Here is a 21,519-nt window from a genome sequence, read left to right as displayed (position 1 = left end):
TATTTTTCCTGGGCAACATGCACTTCACGGCATGCCTGTCAAAAGAAAAGTTTCTTTCAAAATAAAAGAAAAGTCCAAAATTAGAGACTGTAAGTTAATTTATTTTTGACCTGCTGTTCGTGACCCACCGAGTAGAGGTTCACGACCCACTTTTGGGTCCAGACCCACCAGTTATCACTGCTCTAAACCCTTAACATTTATTTTATTTTATTGTTTTTAAATGTTTTAATTTATTTTACTTATTTATTTAATTGTATTTATTTATTTTGTAAAAAGATGACTGGTGAATGTAAGCATGATTATATTCCCATTTTGTTTAAATAAACTGAGATAAATTTCATGAATAAATGTTAAATTCAGCATTGCTCTTAATGACTGAAAGCAGTGTTTACCATGTAAAACATGTTTTTATGTATTCTAGAAGCCATTATTATGCATTATAAATGTATCAAACACTACCCTACGTCTTAAGAGGGCTATAGTTGTCTTTATTATAATAAATAAGTAGTTATTTTAACATAAGCACCGCTGTTTGGCTCAGTGTAACTAATGCTCACATTGACTTCTACAGATACAAGATTTTTTAACCCCAAAATTACTTTTTTAAAGCTAAAAACAAAAGTATTAGGGTATTAAGTAGTGCTACAGGAGCCCTGCTCATAATCATGCATTTTTTAAATTTCCCACTAGTGGCAGTTGAGCCAATGTTTACAGGTAGTCATGGTAACGCAGGCTAAAAGATGAAAGCTGATCAGAATCTACCGCAGTGTGAGTTTTGCAGCAGGATCTACAACAGTGACTGACTAAAGGAGGTCTAATATCTTTAAAAGCAGCCCGTAAACATTGACCAGCAGATGTCAGCAGTGATCAAGGTTTGTCACCAACGTTAGAAGTAATATTGTAAACTTTAATGATTAGTTCACTGATATTCCTGAATCAAGTTAGTAAATTTTGCTGGATTTGTAATATTGTAAATATAGTTATTTATTCAGATAAATTCCTGAATCAAGTAAAAAAAAGAAAAAAATACAGTTTGTTTAATAAGATTAAAAATGTAGTTACATATTCAGTTCTAATCCTGTGTGAGAGCTGATATTGTAAAGCACTTTGGAACTACTTTGTTATAAAACTCTACTTAAATCTAATCCATTTTAACATTTACTATTTAGTCAGAATTGTTTTATTTAATATATCATTCCAACAGTGTGGAAACCTTTTTGTGAAACTTTTACTAATTTAATTTATTAAAAACAAACAGTATTGATTCATGTTTAGCATTAATTCAATATAAATGTGAATAAATAAACATATAAATACTGACATATTTAAATTCTATGAAGGCAAATGATGATGTGTAAATTATATTAATGTTTATTTATTGATTGTATTCTGTTGACCTTTGACCATGCAGGTCAAGGTTTCATTTAGTTTTACCTTCATCTTTTTAATGTGTGGAATCTGTTTGTTTCCAGGACATTAAAGCTGTTTATATCTGACTAAAATCTCACTGATGTATTCTGGACCAAACCCATTCACACATTTATACACCAGCAGCAGAACTTTAAAGTTTGTTCTGAGGCTGAATAGGAGTCAAACCCCAGCACAGATATGTCATTTAGACCACAGGGAAGTGATTTATTATGATGTTTAAACAGGAAGTAGGATTTTTTTTTAATTTTGTGTTGATTTTTCCAATCTTTTATTTTCCATGCCAGTTGGAGCATCTTCAGTCTCAAACCAGGATGCCGGTCTTTCCAATGCCTCGAGCCAAAAGGTTTAAGGTGGACAGGTTGGAGATGTACCTGGAGGATCAGGTCCAAGGGTCTGGACCTGCCCCCCTTGATGACACCCTGACCAGCCTCCACTGGCTCCAGGACTTCTCCATCCTCAGCTCAGACCCGGAGTGGCCCAGTGGCCCCGGGTGTCCCTCCTCCCAGGAGCAGCTCTTCCTCAGACGCCTTGGCAACGACTCTCCGTCCAGCCTCGCCGTGGGAGACACCGCAGCCCCCGGGATGGCTCAGTACCTCGGCAGCGACTCCACCGTTGGTCCCCATCCCCGCATCCAGGAGCAGCCCATCCCTCTGGTGGAGGTGGTCTACAAGACTGACCCCAAAGTCAAACCACCTTGTTCTCACGCCTCTCTCATCTGCATGGCCATGCAGGCCAGCAAACAGCCCAAAGTCACTGTGTCCGACATCTTTAAGTGGATAACAGAGAACTTCTGCTACTACAAACACACAGAACCCACCTGGAAGGTAAGTGACACCCACTTTTATTATTTGAGTATCCATCTCCCTTCATTTCTCATCACTTACTCATATTTGCTCAATGGCTTTGTAATAAATCTTGGTTTTATTGTGTCTTTGTTACAGAACTCTATTCGTCACACCTTGTCCCGCAACAAGTGCTTCAGGAAGGTCCCCAAACAAAAAGACGAGCCCAGCAAGGGAGGTTTCTGGCAGATTGACCCAGAGTATGCAGACATGTTCGTCAACGGCATCTTCAAAGGCAGGACCAGAACGCTGAGGAGGAACAACGGTTTTCAGGGCTATCAGGACACTGCAAGAACTTCTGCTAATGAAGATGTGACTCCTGAACAAAAGCCCCTGTTGTCCAAAAACAACAGAAGAACCACCAGGTCTACAAAGACACCGCTGTTAGCCACTAAACCAGACTCCATGAGGGTAGACATTCTGGCAGCAGCGTTGCAGGAAGTTCTCGGGGGTGATTGTAGCACCTTGGAGGATTCTGACCTCAACGCTGCTCTGAGGTCCCTGGAATGTGAGATGGAGGGGATGCAGGAACCAATAGGAGAGCTGGGAAGGTGGTGGGGAGACGTGATGAACCAGCAGCTGTCCTACGGCTACATGGACCTGTGTGTCACCACCACGAACGGCACAGGGAACGTAGCAGAGCTCCAGACGCCTCAGCACTATCTGTACCAGCATCAGGACCATCTCAATGAGTCCTCGGTGTCGGGGGAAGGGGCGGAGGTCAAAGTGGACACAGTGACCGTACCCCCAACCCTGGATCCAGGCTTTGGTCTGAGTGAGGGCTTCTTCACAGCTACCTGTGACCATCCACCACCACCAACACTGACTGTCCTATAACAATCCTCCTACCTCATTACTTTACTCAATGCCACCACCGTTACAATCTATGTGGAATATCTATGTTTGGATTCACATGTGTATGTATATATGTAAATATGTTTTAAGTTTGTGTTTCTTTTTTAATCTTCAATTTACATTTTATTTAGTATTTTCATTTGTTTTTTTAATATTAATTTTTGTGAACTTTGTTTATATATATTAGTAAGCCCTTAGTAAGAATAAAAAACGTTTCATGTATTTATATATTTTTTTTTAGTATTTTTCACACAATACATGTTAAACTTTGAATATGTGTAGATTTATGTCTATGTTGACTGGAAAAAAAATGCAATAAACCACAAAAATAATAATACTAAATGGTTGTTTTACAAATATCTCTGTAAATACAAAAACATCATAGTTTAAATTACATTTTAGTAACAGGTTCAAAATACAAATTATAGATATTATTAGAGGAAAGCATTGCACAAAAAAACAACAAGATAAATATAATGCACACTATATCTTTGCTATAAAAAAGAAATATACATTTAAAGTGCCCTCTAGTGGTGGTTTGACTCATCAAGTATTCTTTTTTAATTTAAATACTTATGACTAAAATGTTATGCTATTGACAGTGACGTGCCGTGAGAACTAGGGTAGGGTAGGCAGGGCGTTGCAAATCGAGACCACCAATGTCAACACCAATGACAATTTCATATGTTTCTGCTGGCAATCGTTAATTCAATTCAATTCAACTTTATTTGTATAGCACAATGTACAACAAAGTCATCTCAATGCGCTTATTAAAATATAAAATTCATAATAAGAAAGAAAAAACCCAATAAGATCCACATGGACAAGCATTTATCCAACTAACAAAATCAACATCATAAACACCATTAAAGAAACATAAACAACTATTTAATATAGCCTCCATACTCTCCCAACAACATATATCTCATGACACGGCAGCACATCTGTTGTTTGTGTTGGAAACACAGAAACACAGAGAAAATGACAACATCCACAAAGTCAATCCTACCATTCACTGTAGAAAATATGAACAATGTTCTGACCTTACATTTGCTGAAGGTCTGGTAGCTCAGGTGTTGGTCTCCTTCTTTTAAAAGCTGTCGTTTTTCCTCAAAAGAAAGTTTCTTAATCGTCTCTGGCGCTGTCATCCTGACTGTAGTGTTATAATCCCGCCCACTAGAGAACGTAGCAGCGGCCACGCTGTATCAATTCACTAATGCACTGTGAACGTACGTATAGCATTTAGCATAGCACGGTAAATGGTTTTCATCTTAGGGAACTGACTGAGCATGTGCAAACACATAAAAACACGCTATGAGAACAGAGGCAGAGCAACAATGTGCTTTTGGGAGAGGGTGTGGCCTCCTCCTGGCTCCTCCTCCTCCTGCCTTACAGCAGAGTGAGACTGTGCAGCGTCTCTGCCGTATCAGGAAATAGTGATGTTTAGTAATGTGGGCTATGAAAGGCACAAAATTCTGACACTTTCAAACTTATAGGTACTGTAGGCTTTCGGAATTGAAAAAATAAAATATTTACAGTTGGCAGAGGTACTGCACAAAGAAACTATTTAGCAAAAATAGTGTTCATCCATCCATCCATCGTTCAGTCCAGCCTTACTAGTTTATTCCCCTGGTTTTCCAGCCAGTGACATCATTTCCTCACTGCATCTGAAACAAAATATTAATGTGAACCAAGTCATAGGATATGAATTATGTGATTAAAAATTGATAAATATTTATACATTTATAAATGAAAGAAAAGCTGTACAAATTTAAGATGTAGCACACGGCAAATAAAAGTAGAGGAAATGTATTTATTATTAAACTGCAACTTATATATTTATTTCTGATAGTATATAATTATATATTTCATTTATATTAATTTGTTATATAATATATTATTTATTTTCAATATTTATATATTTTCATAGACAGCTCCTTTATCCTTTATATGATTCATACTTTGTGGGAGACATACTATAGTTAATAGTTTTCACAGCAGATACAATTTGTTTTTAAATTCCGGGATTTAAAAATGGGATTATTTACATTTTTCTTGTACTCTGTTTATTTTCGATTGTTGATACATTATTTTGTTATTAGAGTATCAAAGAAAGGAAAATAAATGATTATTCAAGACCTATAAGAAGTGTTCATGTGACTTTAATTATTCAATATATAGTGTGAAAATACAGTAAAAAAAGCAAAAATAATCGTGATGATCATAATATCGCAATTAATTCTCTGACAATAATTGTAGCGAGAAAATCTGTAATTGTGACATCTTTAGTACACTTTAAATCTTAATGTACAGATCTATATTGGTGCAGTGTAGTGGTCCAGCATAGCTATAGCAATAATGTGACACAGAAACATGAATCGCGCTGAGTGAAAGTTTAATTGTTTTCACTTGGTGCTCCGTCTCAACCTCTGCTTAGGAGAGGCGTTCAGATATACTGGATTATAAGCCTGGCCGATAAATCGATAACGATATATATCTAAAAGAAAATATGTGACAGAATGTTTGATAGTTTCACTGAACTCAGTTAGAAAAAACCCAGAAACAACCCGCGACCCAGAACCGCAAGGCATTCTGGGGGATGTAGGCAGATGAACGGCTTGAACTGCTCCAAAGCAGCGGTGTGCATTAGCAGTTTCATGTTTCACTGTGGATGTACCGGTGCTTGGTTAAAGACCAGACATCCAACAAAGTGAACCAGTCCAAGATCCTCCACCAGATCCACCCAGAGAGACAGGTGCACGCTGGAAAAGCTAACTAAGCTAAGCTAACCCACCGACACATCAGATTGGACTAAGAGCTAACGCTAACCACTGGTGAGACCAAGTTAAAAATACATGGCTTACTGTCATCAAACCATAAATGGCCACTAATTTATGTAGGATAAAAGCTAACATGTCACACGTTGTGTGAAATAAACACATAAAGTTAATTATATTTCATGTGTTCAAACAAAGCTGGTCCCATTAGACAGTAATGTAATTATTGTGATAATTACACCTAAATATCCTGTTAGTTCTGCTCTCAGTAATTAATAATTAAATCATCAAGTCTGATCTGGTTTAATTAAAGACAATCACAGAGATATTTATCAGCCATAACTTTATGTAACTCGTTATCAGATATAAAATAAACTACATTCAGCAGCAGTGGTTTACTTTAAACAGTAAAAACACTATTAGTTATTTTTCATGTGCTTTTTCTTCTTTTATTTTTTTAGAAAATAATTTCATTATAAATGAGGAGAAATAAATGCCAAAATAATTGTACCCATAATATTTTCTTAATAATACCCTGCTGTTGGTTTCATGTCAGAGATGTCAGTTCTTCCACAGGTGTGCACTGATTTATTATTTATAAAATATGTTACACATTTTCTTTGATTAAGCATTTATTTTATGTCTATATTTGTACATTCAACAGTTTTTTTTTAATTGAGCTTTTTTAGTTTATTTCCATAGTTTTGTTGACCTCTTTTTAAAATGTTAAAGATTACGTTTAAAATAAAAGTATCTAAATGTTTTTCTTCTAGTCTTTATTTTAAATTGGTGAAAAAATTAAAAATTAAAAATAATCAATATTGGCTGATATGAAACACTTATATCGTGATACATATTTCAGGAATATCGCCCAGCTCTAGCGGAATACATCCACACCGCAGAAATAAGGAAATTAAAATTAAATAGAATAGATAATGTCTAATCGCAATACTTGTAAAATTATTAAGGGTGTAGCAATTAATCCATTAGATGAATTGATTTATGTATTTAAACTAGGGCTGGGCGATAAATCAAGATTCAAGATATATCAAGTTTTCTATTTTGTTGATAAAGAAAGTTACAATATCATCTATATCAATATATATATATATATATATATTTTTTAAAATACTTTTCTTCATTTGCTGGCGTCTATCTCTAGCTCTCAATGAGCGTTAGGCGGGGGTACACCCTGCACAGGGCGCCAGTCCACCACAGAGCAACACACGTAGAAACACAACCACTCACATTCACTCCTATGGGCAATTTATAGACTCCTCCCACAATCCAAAAACATGACTTCGATTGATTAGAGTGAAGCCGTAGCACTCAGAGGAAACCCATGCAGCACGGGGAGAACATGCAAACTCCTGTGCACATTTATTAGATTTTTTTACACAATCTTTAAGTTATTTAGTCAGCCATTGCTCTGTGGTGATACAGCAGTGTGTCATAAACTGTGCATCTCAAGAGTCTTTGTTTTATTGGTGCATTGGTCCCCATGCATAGTTTTATATATATATATATATATATATATATATATATATATATATATATATATATAGATAGATTTATTTTTTTAATTGTAACCTGTTGGTTTACAAATTGATTCTTTCCATTTAAGTATAAAATCATGAGGGCTAGATTTGATCTGATGGAGGCAGGAAGAGCTGTGTTTTTGTTTTTGTTTTATTGAATTTGGCAATTTAAAAGTGACACATATGTCATCTCATAGGGACAATGTCAAGGATGTGCAGTCGACCTTTTTGGGGCCAAAAAGTCAAGGTCAAGGTCAAAGTCACGTCAAGTGTCAAAAACCAAAATTCATATATTGAGTATTGCCATTCTGGTTCGATTGTATGCATCAAAGCATCATCTCAAGACAAGGGCAACATTTCAAGATGTATATTGAATATTGTGATAAAGCTTGAAAATATCGAGATATTAAAAAAAAGGCCATATCGCCCAGCCGTAGCCACAAATTGTGATAGAGTGCTCAGACTGGTACCATTGAAGAACATTTCCTTTCAATGCGTGACCTTCACTCAAGGTCATATTTAAGGTCAAGGTCAGTCTTCTGTTTTTCCCATCATTATATAACTTGTCAACAAATCCAGATACAGGTTGTCATTTTTGCATTTTCAGTTTCCAAACACATATTCACCTCACGAATACAGCCCTGGCCTAGTTTTGTTTTGTCTTGGTTTCATGGAGAGGCACAGTGTGTCGCTTGTGATTTTGTCTGTCTATTGGAAAAAAATACAAAAATGGTTTGTTTTTAAATTATTATTATTTAATGGAATCCCAAGCTATGGCTTGAGGACCTCTGGGTCCTCTGACATAAATGTATTTACACATTCAAATAAACCCCTTTCTGCATTTATGAATTATTCTTATTATTCCTGCTTGCAATGAAGCACTGTTATAACCACAGATGTGATCATTTACACAAAATGTCCATTTTACATATTTTCACAAAAATATGAAATTCAGTATAAAACCAAAAATAAACATATTTCTTCACAATCATATCATCTAACTGTATCACCAATCATGTATATAATCTTGTTTAAACACCTTGTTTTTAACCTCTTAATTAAGAGAGTACATTTTGTCATAACTAAACATATTTTAAGTATTTAATTAATGTAACAGAATAACCTTACATGCAGTTATTGATTTACACACACACCATTAACTAACCAACTTATTAACAATCAGAAACATGACTAACTCCTGGCTTGTCACCAAACCCAAGAACTCTAACCACACCAACAGTCTCAGTTTAAGTACAGGCCCTAAACCTAGGCTTCAGATGTAGCACATTTGTATCCCTACATTAGCATTAGCTTAAACAACCACACAATGTATTGCACTCACACATCATATTTCACACATAAAGATAAAACTACAAACACATTATTGTCCCACAAAACAACCCACAAATGACCAGGAGCCAATAGAAATAAGTAAAGTACACACTTACTACGGTGTCGACCGCCATTTTGCTTACTCTCCTCGTCACGTAGCATGAAACTTACATTTCTACACACATTTACACATTTTAGCTAACAGGCAACTTATCAGTGGAGCACCCTATTATGTTTTAAACACCTGTACTCACATAAAAGGTGAGAAACTAACCTGTAAGTGTAGGGAAGACACAGCAAAGCCGGACACATGTGACTCTTTCTCCATTCAGTTGGATTATGAGGCACGTCCGGTGCGCACCGCTTACGTTTCAGGTTAGTGTCGCCATCTAGTGTCCGTTTCACAGCATGACATGGTAAAGTAAAATGAAACATTGCAACTACAATAAACTTAAATTGACTTTGCATGGGAAGGAAACCAAAATAAAAACATCTCAACAAAACACTCATTTTGTGAGTATCACATATGGAAGGATAAAAACTAACATGTCACATGTTGTGTGAAATAAATGTTAGCATAAATACTAATATTAATCCGTCCCAATTTGTGAAATGCAATATTTTTTAATTATATTTCACGTGTTCACAGACAAAACTGGTCCCATTAGATTAATGTAACTATTGAGATTATTACACCTAAATATACTGAATAATTAAATCATCAGCTTGATCTGGTTCAATTATAGGAAATCAGAGAAATATTTATCAATCATAACTTTATGTAACTCATTATCAGAAAAATGAAACAAGATTCAGCAACAGTAAAAACACTAATGGAGTTATTTTTGCTTTTCATGTGCTATTTTTTTAGAAAAAAATTTAATTTTAAATGACGAAATGAATGAATTACATATAATAACACTAATAGTGACCCACATGCACTAATATATTCCATAAAATATCAGCTTATGAACTCTTTGAGTCAGCAGCTATTATAGCCTTTTTAAATGTGTCTAATGTTGATGTATTCACATTTATTTGTGTTTGTAAAAAACCTGTTTACACTAAGTTATGATTTTTATTATGATTTTTTATTTATAGTTTTCATTTAGCGTGATTTTCATTATCATAACTAATACCAGAAATTATCGGGATAATTTTTTTTTTTGTCAATATCGTCCATCCCTATTGTAAACTTATTCATTTTATATGGTAAATTCTATATTCACAAATGTGAGTTCAACCAATTTACTCCCCTCTTTGTAAGCTTTTTGTGTGAATTTAAAGAATATATCAAAACCATATCCTTTATTCATACAAAAAAAAAAAAAAAACATCCAAACCGTGACAATATACGATGGTATTTTTGAAATGGAAAGATTATGATTTACCCTTATTTATTTTATCTTTATTTTTTTCAATTTTATATATGTGATTTTTATAATGTGCACTTCTGACCTGTTGTATATTTAAAAATAAATTAATAAATAAATATTATAACAATAATTTTTCCATATATATATTGTTTATCATTATACAACACAAACAATAACTCACAACTATATTATTTAAAAAACATATGAACCAACTTAACACTAACTTCAGGTGCTAACTCACCCCAGCATCTTTAGATTAATTACGTCAGTTCCTAAAGCTCGCTTGCAGTTATTTCTGTCTTTAACATTCCCTCTATGACGAGAAAATATTAATGAACTATTCATCATCATTTTGAACCGTACAAATAACACTTTAATAACTACAGACCTGTCCGTGGCTGTTCGTGCAGCAGTTAAATCTGTAGATGGTTTTATTATGTTTAGCCCCTCCCCCTCTTTCCTTTCTGTTTGCTCTACGTCAGGCTAGAACGCTGCGCATGCGCAAATTGAAGAAGGCCGGTTGCCATGGTTCTCGACTGTTGTAAACATCAGAAGATGAAAGCAGCTCCTAAAATAGTTCCAAAACGAAATTATCTGAGAAACCACATCATTTATTCTGTCCATCAGAGTGAGATCAACTAAAAACGTACACAAACAACTAAAGTAAGTTTAATATTTTAAATTTACATTTTACATTGTGACCACCAGAGTCTCCCCGTGAGCAATGTGTGAGTTTTTACAGCAGTTTAGGGATTTTATTCCAGCATTGAACTACTTGAGTTTTGTCAGATGAAGTTTGGTTTCAAAACAAAATATGAAAGTAATTATATTTAGTGTAAATCAGTTTTATTTTTGGCATAATTTTACATTCATAAGTGTATATATTTAAAATTGTAGCCATGTTATTCACAACTTGTAGTTAATTCTTTAATGGATAAAAATAAATTCAACAGACAAGCATGAAATTAAATTTAGTTTCTCTTTTTTTGAAAATAAATTATATTCTTAAATGTTTCTCACCTGAAATATATAAAAATATTTTAGAGTTTGCTGATCAACAAAAGGCTAAAGAAATGTTAAATAATATCTATCTGTGTAATGATTTCTTACATCAAGCGTTTGATATTGATTTCATTAACTGTTCAGTTTGTGATATTCATAGTATGTCCACTCAGCAATCTTTTTCTATTTATTTATTTACATGTAAGCAAACGAACATGTTTTGGATTTTATTATAGGGTTGGGATTTTGGGTCAGGATTCTGGTTTTCCATCTCTTGAGTTTGTTAGATTAAGTTTGGTTTGATGTGTTTTATGTAAATATTAATATAAGTTTTTATTATTGAAGGTGCAGCTTCATGATGAGGGCAGAGATTGCAGAGGTGGTGTCCTTCCTGAAAAGCCTTGTAAAATTAAAAAACAATGTGAAGGCGGAGAAAATTGATTTGTTTGGAAAGCGTCTGGCAGTGGTGCTGCAGGAGAAGTTTGAAGGACACTGGTACCCTGAAAACCCCAGCAAAGGCCAGGCATACAGGTACTGCTCAGTGGGACACACAATGGTTTGTGGGTCATTCCATGTCATTAAAGTGTGGCAATTGAATAATTAAAGAACAATTGATAAACATTTCAGATTTTTTTTAAGACCAAAGTACATGGGATGTCCTGAAAATGTGTAAAAATGACTTGGAGTGACCCTTGTAGCTGTCCTCTGGTCAGCCTCAGCAGCTAAACACGCTGATCCTTTTAGTGCTGTTCTCCTCTTTCTATCCACTAACCCCAACCAGTCAAAGCAGAGGGCGGCTACCTCTGAGCCTAGTTCTGCTAAATTTTTGCGATGTAAATAAAGTTGAATTGAAATTGAATGTTTGTGTTTTTCAGGTGCATCAGAGTGAATAATTTACATCAACAGGACCCAGAGTTGCTGCGTGCCTGCAGGGAAAGTGGGATTAAATACAGTGACCTGGGGCTGCCATGGGAAATCACTCTGTGGGTTGATCCTGGAGAGGTTTGTGGAAGGTGAGTAACAAAAACACACAATTATTCTTCACTCTTTTTTTTAGATTTTCTACTCCTCTGATTATCCGTGATCGTGGAATTCATGTTCTGAATCTGAAAATGCAATTTAAACTTTTTAGTTTTTTCTCTTTATTTAAAATCTGGTCCTAATGGGCCAAATTGCTCAGTGAGACGTCACTAAACTTAAAACAAGAGGAGCAACTCTGAATAAACAGGAAAAACTGTTTGTCAGTGAAAGGCCAGTAGCTTATGCAAATGTATAATATGTCCTCTGCTATTTATTGCTATTGTTGAGTTTCGTGAGATTATTATGAAAACTATAGTCATTTGTCATCGTGGAAGTGAAGTGTGCATATTACCCATATGACATGGAAATGCATCACATGCATGTTTTGGGACAATATCACACACATAAAAGGTCAAATTACATACATAATGCGTGGGATTTTGTGTAAAACTTGAGGGTGAGTCCAAAAGAAAACGGCTAAATGACAGAGACTAAACCCTCATGTTTTAGGACCATATCAAACATTTCAAAGGTATTTTTCTCGTAAAATGGGGTGCTGAAAAACAGTTTGTTTTTGTTTGTTTTTAATGTGTGTGTGTGTGTGTGTGTGTGTTATTGTTGCACAGATACGGAGAAAATAATTTCGACTTCCCAGTTGCCACATTGTCCAAAGACACGGGTAAAATGGTGTCTGAATACCACTCAGATTCTTCTGATGAGGAGAGCAAACGTTCCTCCCCCCTCACCATCCCCAACAGGAAGTGCTCTAACCAGGTAACCCATGGAGCAGAAATCACCTCCTTCCCCACTCACCTGTTCTTAAACCACTGTTGTTTCTGTGTTTGAACTTATCTTTAACTTTTTCCTTCCCCAGACTTTAAATGCAGCTGCTCCATCATGGAATCCTGAAAATATGAGGTCAGGAATGGGTGCCAGCAATCCACAGCCCCACAACAGAACCCCCATTCCTTGGAGAAACAAACTATGGGTACCTCCTTTACCAGAGGCAAAGCCTCCTAATGGGACTCCAACCATCAATAACAATTTTTTTTATCAATAAATACAATTTAAAAATGACTTACCTATATATTTTCTTTTTTAACAAGTGTTTTATAGCTTGGATACTGATTGCAGGGTGACTACAAGTAGGAAGAAGTTATATTTAAAACTTTAAGACCTTTTTAATACCACCTTAAAAAAAATTTAAGACCAAACTTACGATGGAAACACAGATCAAAGGTAAAATATATTATTTTACAATTAAAGGCATTGATGTCAGTTAATAATATACAATAAGGAAAAATGAAAGTAATCAGTTGTTCAAGAACATTTTTCAAATGTGTTTATTAATGTGGAAAGAGAAGAAAAATATTGACATTGTCCTAAATTATATTTATTGTAACACAATTCTCACAACATGTAATATCAGTGGACAATAAACTAGAAATCAAAATTGACTGGAACCTGTGAGCAAACCAAACACCAAAGTGCTTTGATCAGATTCTTCACTGTGTAATGCTATATGTGCAACTTTGATCAAAAATTAGGCCTTCTAAGAAAATGTAACCAACCCACATTAGCAGCCTAATTTCTGTCCTGGCTAATGAAACTTGATGTTTCTATTATGGGCCCACCTTAGACATAACAATGTGAACACACTATTTTCATTTGAAATGTTGTGAAAACAGAAATTCTAGGATGAGGTAAAAGAGGTCGGTGAGAAGGTAAGGGAAAGAGAAAATGTCTGACTGGACATCAAGGCATGTGTCTGAGTTCTGTTGATTTGTCTTCCAGCTCCCTCTCAACTAGAGCTGCAACAAATTATTATTTTCATAATCGATTAATCGGTCAATAGATTATTTGATGAATCGGATAAAAAAACAGCACATTTTTAATTTCAGCCTGTTTATTCGTCCCATTGTGAATGTAGTGGTAGGTCACCCTAAGGTAGACTTCATTAGCTACACGTGTCCATATATCAGCAGTGAGACACAGTTTGCTGTTTGTGTTCATTGCATTCTTCACTTCCTTTAAAGTCTCTTCATATTTTCTCTCCATGAGCTTTGTAAAATGTAAAACATAAATTGTGTCGTTGAGGGCAGAATGTGACCTGGATTAAAGGTGAGGATGATTGTAGTGAAGCTTCATCTTCAACCATGGACACAGACCTCATGTCAGTGATCATCATGTAGAGGATGTTCTCAGTCACAGCTTCTCTCTGTGGTTACATCATGTGTTCATCACCATGACGCCTGTCATTGTTTGATCTTTTCTGATGAAATGAGAAAGATAGTATAGCATTAGTATGTATTATAGCACAATTTACTACAACTAAAGTATTAACTTGTTTTATATGCAGTATTAGGTTAAGACATGTTCATAGTCCAAAGAGCAAAACACACACACACACACACACACACACACACACACACACACACACACACACACACACACACACACACACCTACCTTAAAACAATTAAACAAATTAAAGTAGATGTGATAATGTCGCACAATTGTGCGATGGTCAGACCCAGCTTTGGTTTCACTGTTTAAGAATGCAACACAGCCAGTTTGGTTCCTTTTAGATATATTTTTAATAGTGTTAGTGTATTAGAAAATGAGTCTCTGCATCATTAAAATCTTTAAAACAGTATCTAAAAGTAGCTCCGTTGGTGTGTCTAGCCCTGTCCAAGGTACTTATCCCGTCCGCTGGAAAGTACTAGTCCCAAGTAGGAAGGGGAGTGGGCTTCAAGTAAATCCGTAGCTCCTATCCCAGATGTCGGTGCGTTCCGTCGGCGTCCCACGGTGCGCTCTGTTGCCTGGTAGGCGTGGCACCGTCTCTCCTGTTGACCCCGGCACGTCTTCCGACAGCGTCCAGCGGTGCGTCAGCTGTTAATGTGCGTATCAGTCCTCCTCCTGCGTGCGCTGGCACGTCTCCAACGGCAACTCTTCGACGGGTCTGCAGCGGTGTAGGCGTGGCACCGTCTCTTCCGGAATCCCCGGCACCTCCGCTGACGACGTCCAACGATGCGCTGTCAAAACAGTAAAACAGCTCTTCAGGCGAAGCAACACATCGGCACTATGCTCAGCCTTTCGCTCATGAGGATAGAACACATTCCTTTACTCAGCTGTTTGTGCGCGTATCAGTATCCATCCGCCGATCCACCGCCTCGGCGTCCTGTTGCCCGTGCGTCTCCAGATCTCTGGGGAGGATCACTACTTCCTTGTGCACGCTCCCGTGTGTCGCCAATCGCATAGAGTCCTCTGCCTGCTCCTCGCGTGGTATCTTTCTCTGGTCACTGTTTTTCTTCCTCTCATTGACTCCTCAATGTTCCTTTTATATTCCCACCTACTATCCCAGGAACACCTTTGATAGGTTCAGCGCACCCGTGCGTAATTGATCTGAGTAGGGGGGTGTGTCAGTTCCATCGGTCACAATTTTCTATCCTAAATATTTACACAATCACTACATGAACACACACTGCAAACTTAGTGACACTCCACAGCATATGCACAAAAACACACCATGCACAGGCACAATAAAAGTAATTTGTATGGTTTAAACCAATACATTTGACATTTTCCCCCCCCTTTAACCCTAGTCGTCCCGACTACTCACTGTGTACGGAACCTAGCAGGGGGCAACCCAAAGTTTGTCCTCCGTGAGTGGCGTACCACTGTTTGTTCAGGTTCATTTTCCTGCCCCAATGCCCCAGAAGACACAGGTGGGCCTGCTGGTACATCCTGCATTTGGGGTGTGGGGTGCATAATGGTGCCGGTCACTTTGCCTGGCAGCCATAATGTTGGTGGGATGAGGTCTTGCGGGGCCGTTACAGGGTCTCTTCCCACCTCTCCTCCTGCATCATGTTCCACTGTAAGGGGACAAGGTCGTATGTTATTGCGATGTAATGTGCGTGTGGGTGCCTCCTTACCCTCTGGTTTTACAACATACACCGGGTGGCCGTCCCTTAGCTGCCTCACTACCACAAAGGGTTCTGGTAACCATCGGGGTGCCAATTTTCCTTTTGCCCGCCTGCGGAAATTGCGAAGGAGGACCCTTTCCCCTGGTAGTAATGGGACAGACGTCGCTCGACGGTTATAACGGGTTGCATCTCTTCCTTGTCTCTTCTGAGATTGTTCTTTAACCAACTGGTACACTTGGCTCAATGTTTTGTTGTGCTGATGGGCCCACCCCTGTAATGTCTGTGACTGTGTCGTTGGCCTCAAGCCAAGGGTCCAGTCCATGGGAAGGCGTGCATGCCTACCAAAGACCACATAGTGTGGGGTTAACCCTGTGGTGCTGTGCACCGTGTTATTATAGGCTTGAAGTAGGGCAGGCAGTTTACTGTGCCATTGGGCTTGGTCTGTTTCACTTATGGACGACAGCAATTTCAGCAGCGTTTGGTTAAACCTCTCGCAAGCTCCGTTTCCTTGTGGGTGATAGGCCGTGGTACGGCTCTTTTGACATCCATAAAGTTGGCACAACTCCCCCATTAATGCTGACTCAAAAGCTCCACCTCTATCCGTGAGGATCCGTTCCGGGCAGCCGAAGATCTGGATCATGCTGGTGTACAAGGCCCGTGCTGTTGTGCCTGCTAATTGGTCCTTGGTCGGCACTGCAAAGGAGTACTTTGAAAAAAGGTCCGTTATTACCAAGATATAGGGGTATTGTTCCCCCGGGCAACCAATAGACAAATAATCCAGGCCTACTACTTCAAATGGGTAAGAGGTTTTAATGGACATTAACGGGGCTCGTACCTCTGGTCCAGCTTTGGCGCTTAAACAGTGCCAACATGCTGCTGTCCACTCCTTGATCTCCTGGGTCATCCGGGGCCAGTAGCACCTTTGACGAACAGCGGCCAGGGTTCTCGCACTGCTAGGATGACCCATCTTCTGGTGGTATTGCTTCCACACCTCATGAGTCTCCTGTGGTGGGATAAGAACTTGGAAGACCTCTAGTCCCATGTGATCCACTGTTAATCGCCCCAGGACCCCATTCTTCAGTCTGATGTTCTCCCATTCTTTACACAGTCGTGTCATATAAGGGGACAAGTCTACCTGCGGTTGAGGTACATCTTGCTCCTTCCACTGATGGAATTGGGCAAGGTCCTCGTCCTGGTGTTGGAGTTCTCGCCAGTCCTTGCTCTCCTCAGCTGTGACCTTAGCTGTTTCTGCCATTACCCTCGGCGCTGACAGTCTCGATAATGCATCGGCATTCCCGTTCTTTGCACCTGGTCGGTATTTGATGGTGTATTTGAAGTTAGCGAGTTGTGCCACCCAACGTTGTTCCACTGCTCCCAGTCTTGCCGTTTCTAGGTGTGCCAGTGGATTATTGTCTGTAAAGACAGTAAATTCAGTGCCATACAAGTAGTCTTTAAATTTATCAGTGATGGCCCACTTCATTGCCAACAATTCAAGTTTAAAGGAGCTATAGTTTTGGTCATTGCGTTCAGTGGGGTGGAGGCTGCGGCTGGCATAGGCAATTACACGCTCCTTACCCTCCTGCACTTGAGCGAGCACTGCACCCAATCCCTCCAGACTAGCGTCAGTGTACAAATTAAAGGGTTGGCAAAAGTCAGCATAGGCCAGTATTGGAGCCTTTACCAATAAGTTTTTTAACTGGTCAAATGCCTTTTGACAGTCTCCAGACCACTCTATGGGCACATTACTTTTCCCTTTAACAGAAGTGCCACGTGTCAGTGCATGAAGAGGAGCAGCAACTTTGGAGAACGCAGGGATAAAACGTCTGTAGTAGCCAGCAAATCCGAGAAAAGATTTTACCTGTTTGGCTGTTTCTGGTATCGGCCATTCTCTCACCACCGTAGTTTTGGCAGGGTCAGTAGAAACCCCTCTCTCACTAATGATATGGCCTAGGTAGGCCACCTGCCGCTGGAACAGGTGACACTTCTTAGGCTGGAGCTTTAGACCGTGTTGCTGCAACCTCTGAAACACCTCCTCCAAGTGCTGTATATGGCTCCTGAAATCAGAGGAGAACACTACTACATCATCCAAATAGATTAAGAGCGAGTCATTAACCATATTTCCGAGGCAACGTTGCATAAGCCTTTGAAAGGTCGCCGGGGCATTGCACAGGCCGAAAGGCATACGTTCGAACTCGTATAAGCCAAACGATGTAGTAAAGGCAGTTTTCTCCCGATCGTCAGGGTCCATTTCTACCTGCCAATAGCCGCTAGCTAAGTCCAAGGTGGAATACCATTTAGCGGATTTAAGACCAGTGAGGGATTCTTCAATGCGGGGTAGTGGGTAAGCATCTTTGTGAGTCAATGTATTTAGTTTCCTAAAGTCCACACCAAACCTCCAGCTTCCATCTTTCTTCTTTACGAGAACAACTGGGGCTGCCCAAGGGCTTACACTCTCTCTTACCACTCCCCCGTCCAACATATGTTGCAGCAAAGCACGAAGTTCTGCATAAAGGGTCGGAGGCACCGGCCGGTATCTTTCCCGACTCGGGGGTGCCGAGCCAGTGGGGATCTGATGCTTAACAACTCCAGTGTGGCCGAAGTCCTCTTCATGTTCAGCAAACACCGTACTCCATCTTTGCAACATTTTAGTCATCTCTGTTTGTTGTTCAGCTGTCAGTCTGTCCCCCTGTAAAGACATCACAGGGTGAACACCTTCCCCATCAATATCAGGTACACTCACTTGTCTTACAGCTACTTCGACCACATCCGCTTCAATGTGGTGGATCGTCAACTCCTGTTCCCCTCGAACGTCATCCAACTTTATCTCCAGTACTTTAGCCAATGGTCGTCGTTGTGGAATTTCCACAGAATATGGATTGGGGTTACAAAGGCGGCAGGGGACCCGTCCATCTTTGAGTCTCACCAAGGACCATGCCACCTGAAACTCAGTCTCATTATCAGAAAGTGGTTCCACCATCACTAGGGGCTGATTCTTTGTCCCTTCTACTACTTGCATCCAGACAATCATCTCTGACTCTGGTGGGATTACTACTGGGGACTGTTTTGGGAGTCTTACTATGCTTTCGTAAGGTGGGCCGGAGTCTCTGGTGGCCACCCTTTGACATTCAGTTAGAGCTTGAGTCCACACCGTTCCCTCTTTTGATGGAAGATTGGTCCTGAAAACAACCAGTCCTGGATGGTTGCTCTGGTTCAGAATAGACCACAGTGGCTTTATAATGTTCATTCCAAGGATACCTTTTTCTGGTCCAAGGCATTCATCTTTTACAATAACCACTCCTTTCTCAGGTAGGTGAACTCCCCCTACAAAACAGTCCACCAGTGCATATCCAACATAAGGGATGTCGAGGCCATTAGCGGCACGAAGATTAAGCCACGGTACCTGATCTGCTTGGGTCATACCCGTCCCCCCAAGGTGTCTCTGGAACAGTGTCTGGCTCATCAGGGTGACCTGGGATCCTGTGTCCAACAAAAAAGAGATAGGTTTCCCATTAATAGCAACCACCACATCAGGACATTCACCGATTAGGGCCACCCTCTCCAGTGTGGACTTTGAAGGCGTGGGCTCTCCCTCCCGGGTCACTACCCCCACTGCTTGGCCCTCAGCTGTAGGGGACCCTAAAAATCCTGTGGTCTGGGTCTTCGATTTGGGCAGCGTCGATTCCGATGACCCCTCTCCCCACAACCCCAGCAGATGAGTTCTTGGGGACCCTGTTCATAGGTTGCGGTATTGTCAGTTCTACGTTGTCTCTCCCTTGGGCTTTGGGTTCTACTCTGTTGTCTGTCTGAGGGAGTGGCCAGTGTCAGGTGGTTTTTCATTTCCTCCATGAGGTTGGTTGAGAGAGCTTTCATTTGTTCAGAGATCTCTTTCTTTACTTCGCCCATTAAATCTACTTGTAATTGCGAGTATATTTTTTTCTCCATTCGTTCCCACTCTAAAACCTGAGAGTCTTTTGCAGCCGGAGCCATTATTCGTTGTACGCCTATGCCCTCCTCCATCTGTAGCTCCTGTTCTAACGCTAATACTTCTCTACAGGCTTCCTCAAATGAAAATCCAGGGTGACGGCGCAAATGTCGAGCTAGCTCCTGTTTCACCGGGCCTGCCCTCAAACCAACTATTAGTTGATCTAATAGTAATTCAGTTTCTGCCTCACCCTCTTCTTGTCGTTGCCAACTAAAGAAGAGCTCTCTCAAGCGTAGTACAAACGTCCTTATGGTTTCTTCACTATATTGCCGACAGTTAAAAAAACGGGACCTCAGTTGAGCTCTGGTGTTGGGTTTAGCATACAGTTTCTGCAATAACTCTAAAACTTTTTGTCCCGTATCCCGTTCATCGTTACTTATTAGCAATATTTCTCGCTTTGGCTCTCCTTCCAATGCACCTAAAATAAAGTCTGCTTGTTGTTGTTGGCTTAGTCCCTGGGCTCTGAGCATGGCCTCTACCTGAGCTCTCCATTCTACAAATATCGCTTTTTCTCCACTAAATTTGGGTATGAATGCAGCTCCCATAAACCACGGCATCACAAATTGTGCAGTAATTGGTGGGTTAACCCCATTGCTCTGACCTGGTTCCATTCTCAAACAGTGGTGCTGGGTCCTGTCGAGCAACGCCAAAATTTACTGTCGCACAATTGTGCGATGGTCAGACCCAGCTTTGGTTTCACTGTTTAAGAATGCAACACAGCCAGTTTGGTTCCTTTTAGATATATTTTTAATAGTGTTAGTGTATTAGAAAATGAGTCTCTGCATCATTAAAATCTTTAAAACAGTATCTAAAAGTAGCTCCGTTGGTGTGTCTAGCCCTGTCCAAGGTACTTATCCCGTCCGCTGGAAAGTACTAGTCCCAAGTAGGAAGGGGAGTGGGCTTCAAGTAAATCCGTAGCTCCTATCCCAGATGTCGGTGCGTTCCGTCGGCGTCCCACGGTGCGCTCTGTTGCCTGGTAGGCGTGGCACCGTCTCTCCTGTTGACCCCGGCACGTCTTCCGACAGCGTCCAGCGGTGCGTCAGCTGTTAATGTGCGTATCAGTCCTCCTCCTGCGTGCGCTGGCACGTCTCCAACGGCAACTCTTCGACGGGTCTGCAGCGGTGTAGGCGTGGCACCGTCTCTTCCGGAATCCCCGGCACCTCCGCTGACGACGTCCAACGATGCGCTGTCAAAACAGTAAAACAGCTCTTCAGGCGAAGCAACACATCGGCACTATGCTCAGCCTTTCGCTCATGAGGATAGAACACATTCCTTTACTCAGCTGTTTGTGCGCGTATCAGTATCCATCCGCCGATCCACCGCCTCGGCGTCCTGTTGCCCGTGCGTCTCCAGATCTCTGGGGAGGATCACTACTTCCTTGTGCACGCTCCCGTGTGTCGCCAATCGCATAGAGTCCTCTGCCTGCTCCTCGCGTGGTA

The 21,519-nt window shown here is 39.8% G+C and overlaps 2 protein-coding genes and 1 long non-coding RNA gene across 3 annotated transcripts; 2 read left to right on the top strand and 1 right to left on the bottom strand.

Moving 5' to 3' along the window:
• The first annotated feature begins 746 nt into the window (after window positions 1-746).
• LOC114481690 (forkhead box protein J1-B-like) lies at window positions 747-3,252 on the top strand. The gene is made up of 3 exons (XM_028476685.1): window positions 747-872; window positions 1,716-2,255; window positions 2,373-3,252. Exons 1-3 carry the CDS (start codon window positions 855-857, stop codon window positions 3,108-3,110), a joined length of 1,296 nt encoding a protein of 431 aa, XP_028332486.1. The 5' UTR covers window positions 747-854; the 3' UTR covers window positions 3,111-3,252.
• A 1,040-nt stretch (window positions 3,253-4,292) lies between these two features.
• LOC114481697 (uncharacterized) lies at window positions 4,293-9,131 on the bottom strand. The gene is made up of 3 exons (XR_003676269.1): window positions 9,050-9,131; window positions 4,746-4,795; window positions 4,293-4,349 (listed from the first exon to the last, which is right to left on the bottom strand). It is a non-coding gene; the product is annotated as an uncharacterized LOC114481697 (long non-coding RNA).
• Window positions 9,132-10,784: 1,653 nt separating this feature from the next.
• Window positions 10,785-13,982, top strand: LOC114481905 (protein BTG3-like). The gene is made up of 6 exons (XM_028476971.1): window positions 10,785-10,879; window positions 11,505-11,684; window positions 12,029-12,166; window positions 12,800-12,947; window positions 13,048-13,161; window positions 13,968-13,982. The coding sequence occupies exons 2-6, from the start codon at window positions 11,509-11,511 to the stop codon at window positions 13,980-13,982; spliced, it is 591 nt and encodes a 196-aa protein (XP_028332772.1). The 5' UTR covers window positions 10,785-10,879; window positions 11,505-11,508.
• The last annotated feature ends 7,537 nt before the right edge of the window (window positions 13,983-21,519 follow it).

This window comes from Gouania willdenowi, chromosome 19, assembly GCF_900634775.1.
Source record: "Gouania willdenowi chromosome 19, fGouWil2.1, whole genome shotgun sequence".
In the NCBI taxonomy this organism is placed as follows: Eukaryota; Metazoa; Chordata; class Actinopteri; order Blenniiformes; family Gobiesocidae; genus Gouania; species Gouania willdenowi.
This window is presented reverse-complemented; position numbering and strand designations above follow the sequence as displayed.

What these genes read in the sequence shown, in the direction of transcription:
- LOC114481690 (XM_028476685.1), top strand. An exon ending in ACACAGAACCCACCTGGAAG is followed by an intron (nt 2,256 to 2,372) that starts GTAAGTGACACC and finishes TCTTTGTTACAG; the next exon opens with AACTCTATTCGTCACACCTT.
- LOC114481905 (XM_028476971.1), top strand. Translation starts at nt 11,509, where the DNA reads ATGATGAGGGCAGAGATTGCAGAGGTGGTGTCCTTCCTGAAAAGCCTT. An exon ending in AGCAAAGGCCAGGCATACAG is followed by an intron (nt 11,685 to 12,028) that starts GTACTGCTCAGT and finishes TGTGTTTTTCAG; the next exon opens with GTGCATCAGAGTGAATAATT. An exon ending in CCTGGAGAGGTTTGTGGAAG is followed by an intron (nt 12,167 to 12,799) that starts GTGAGTAACAAA and finishes ATTGTTGCACAG; the next exon opens with ATACGGAGAAAATAATTTCG.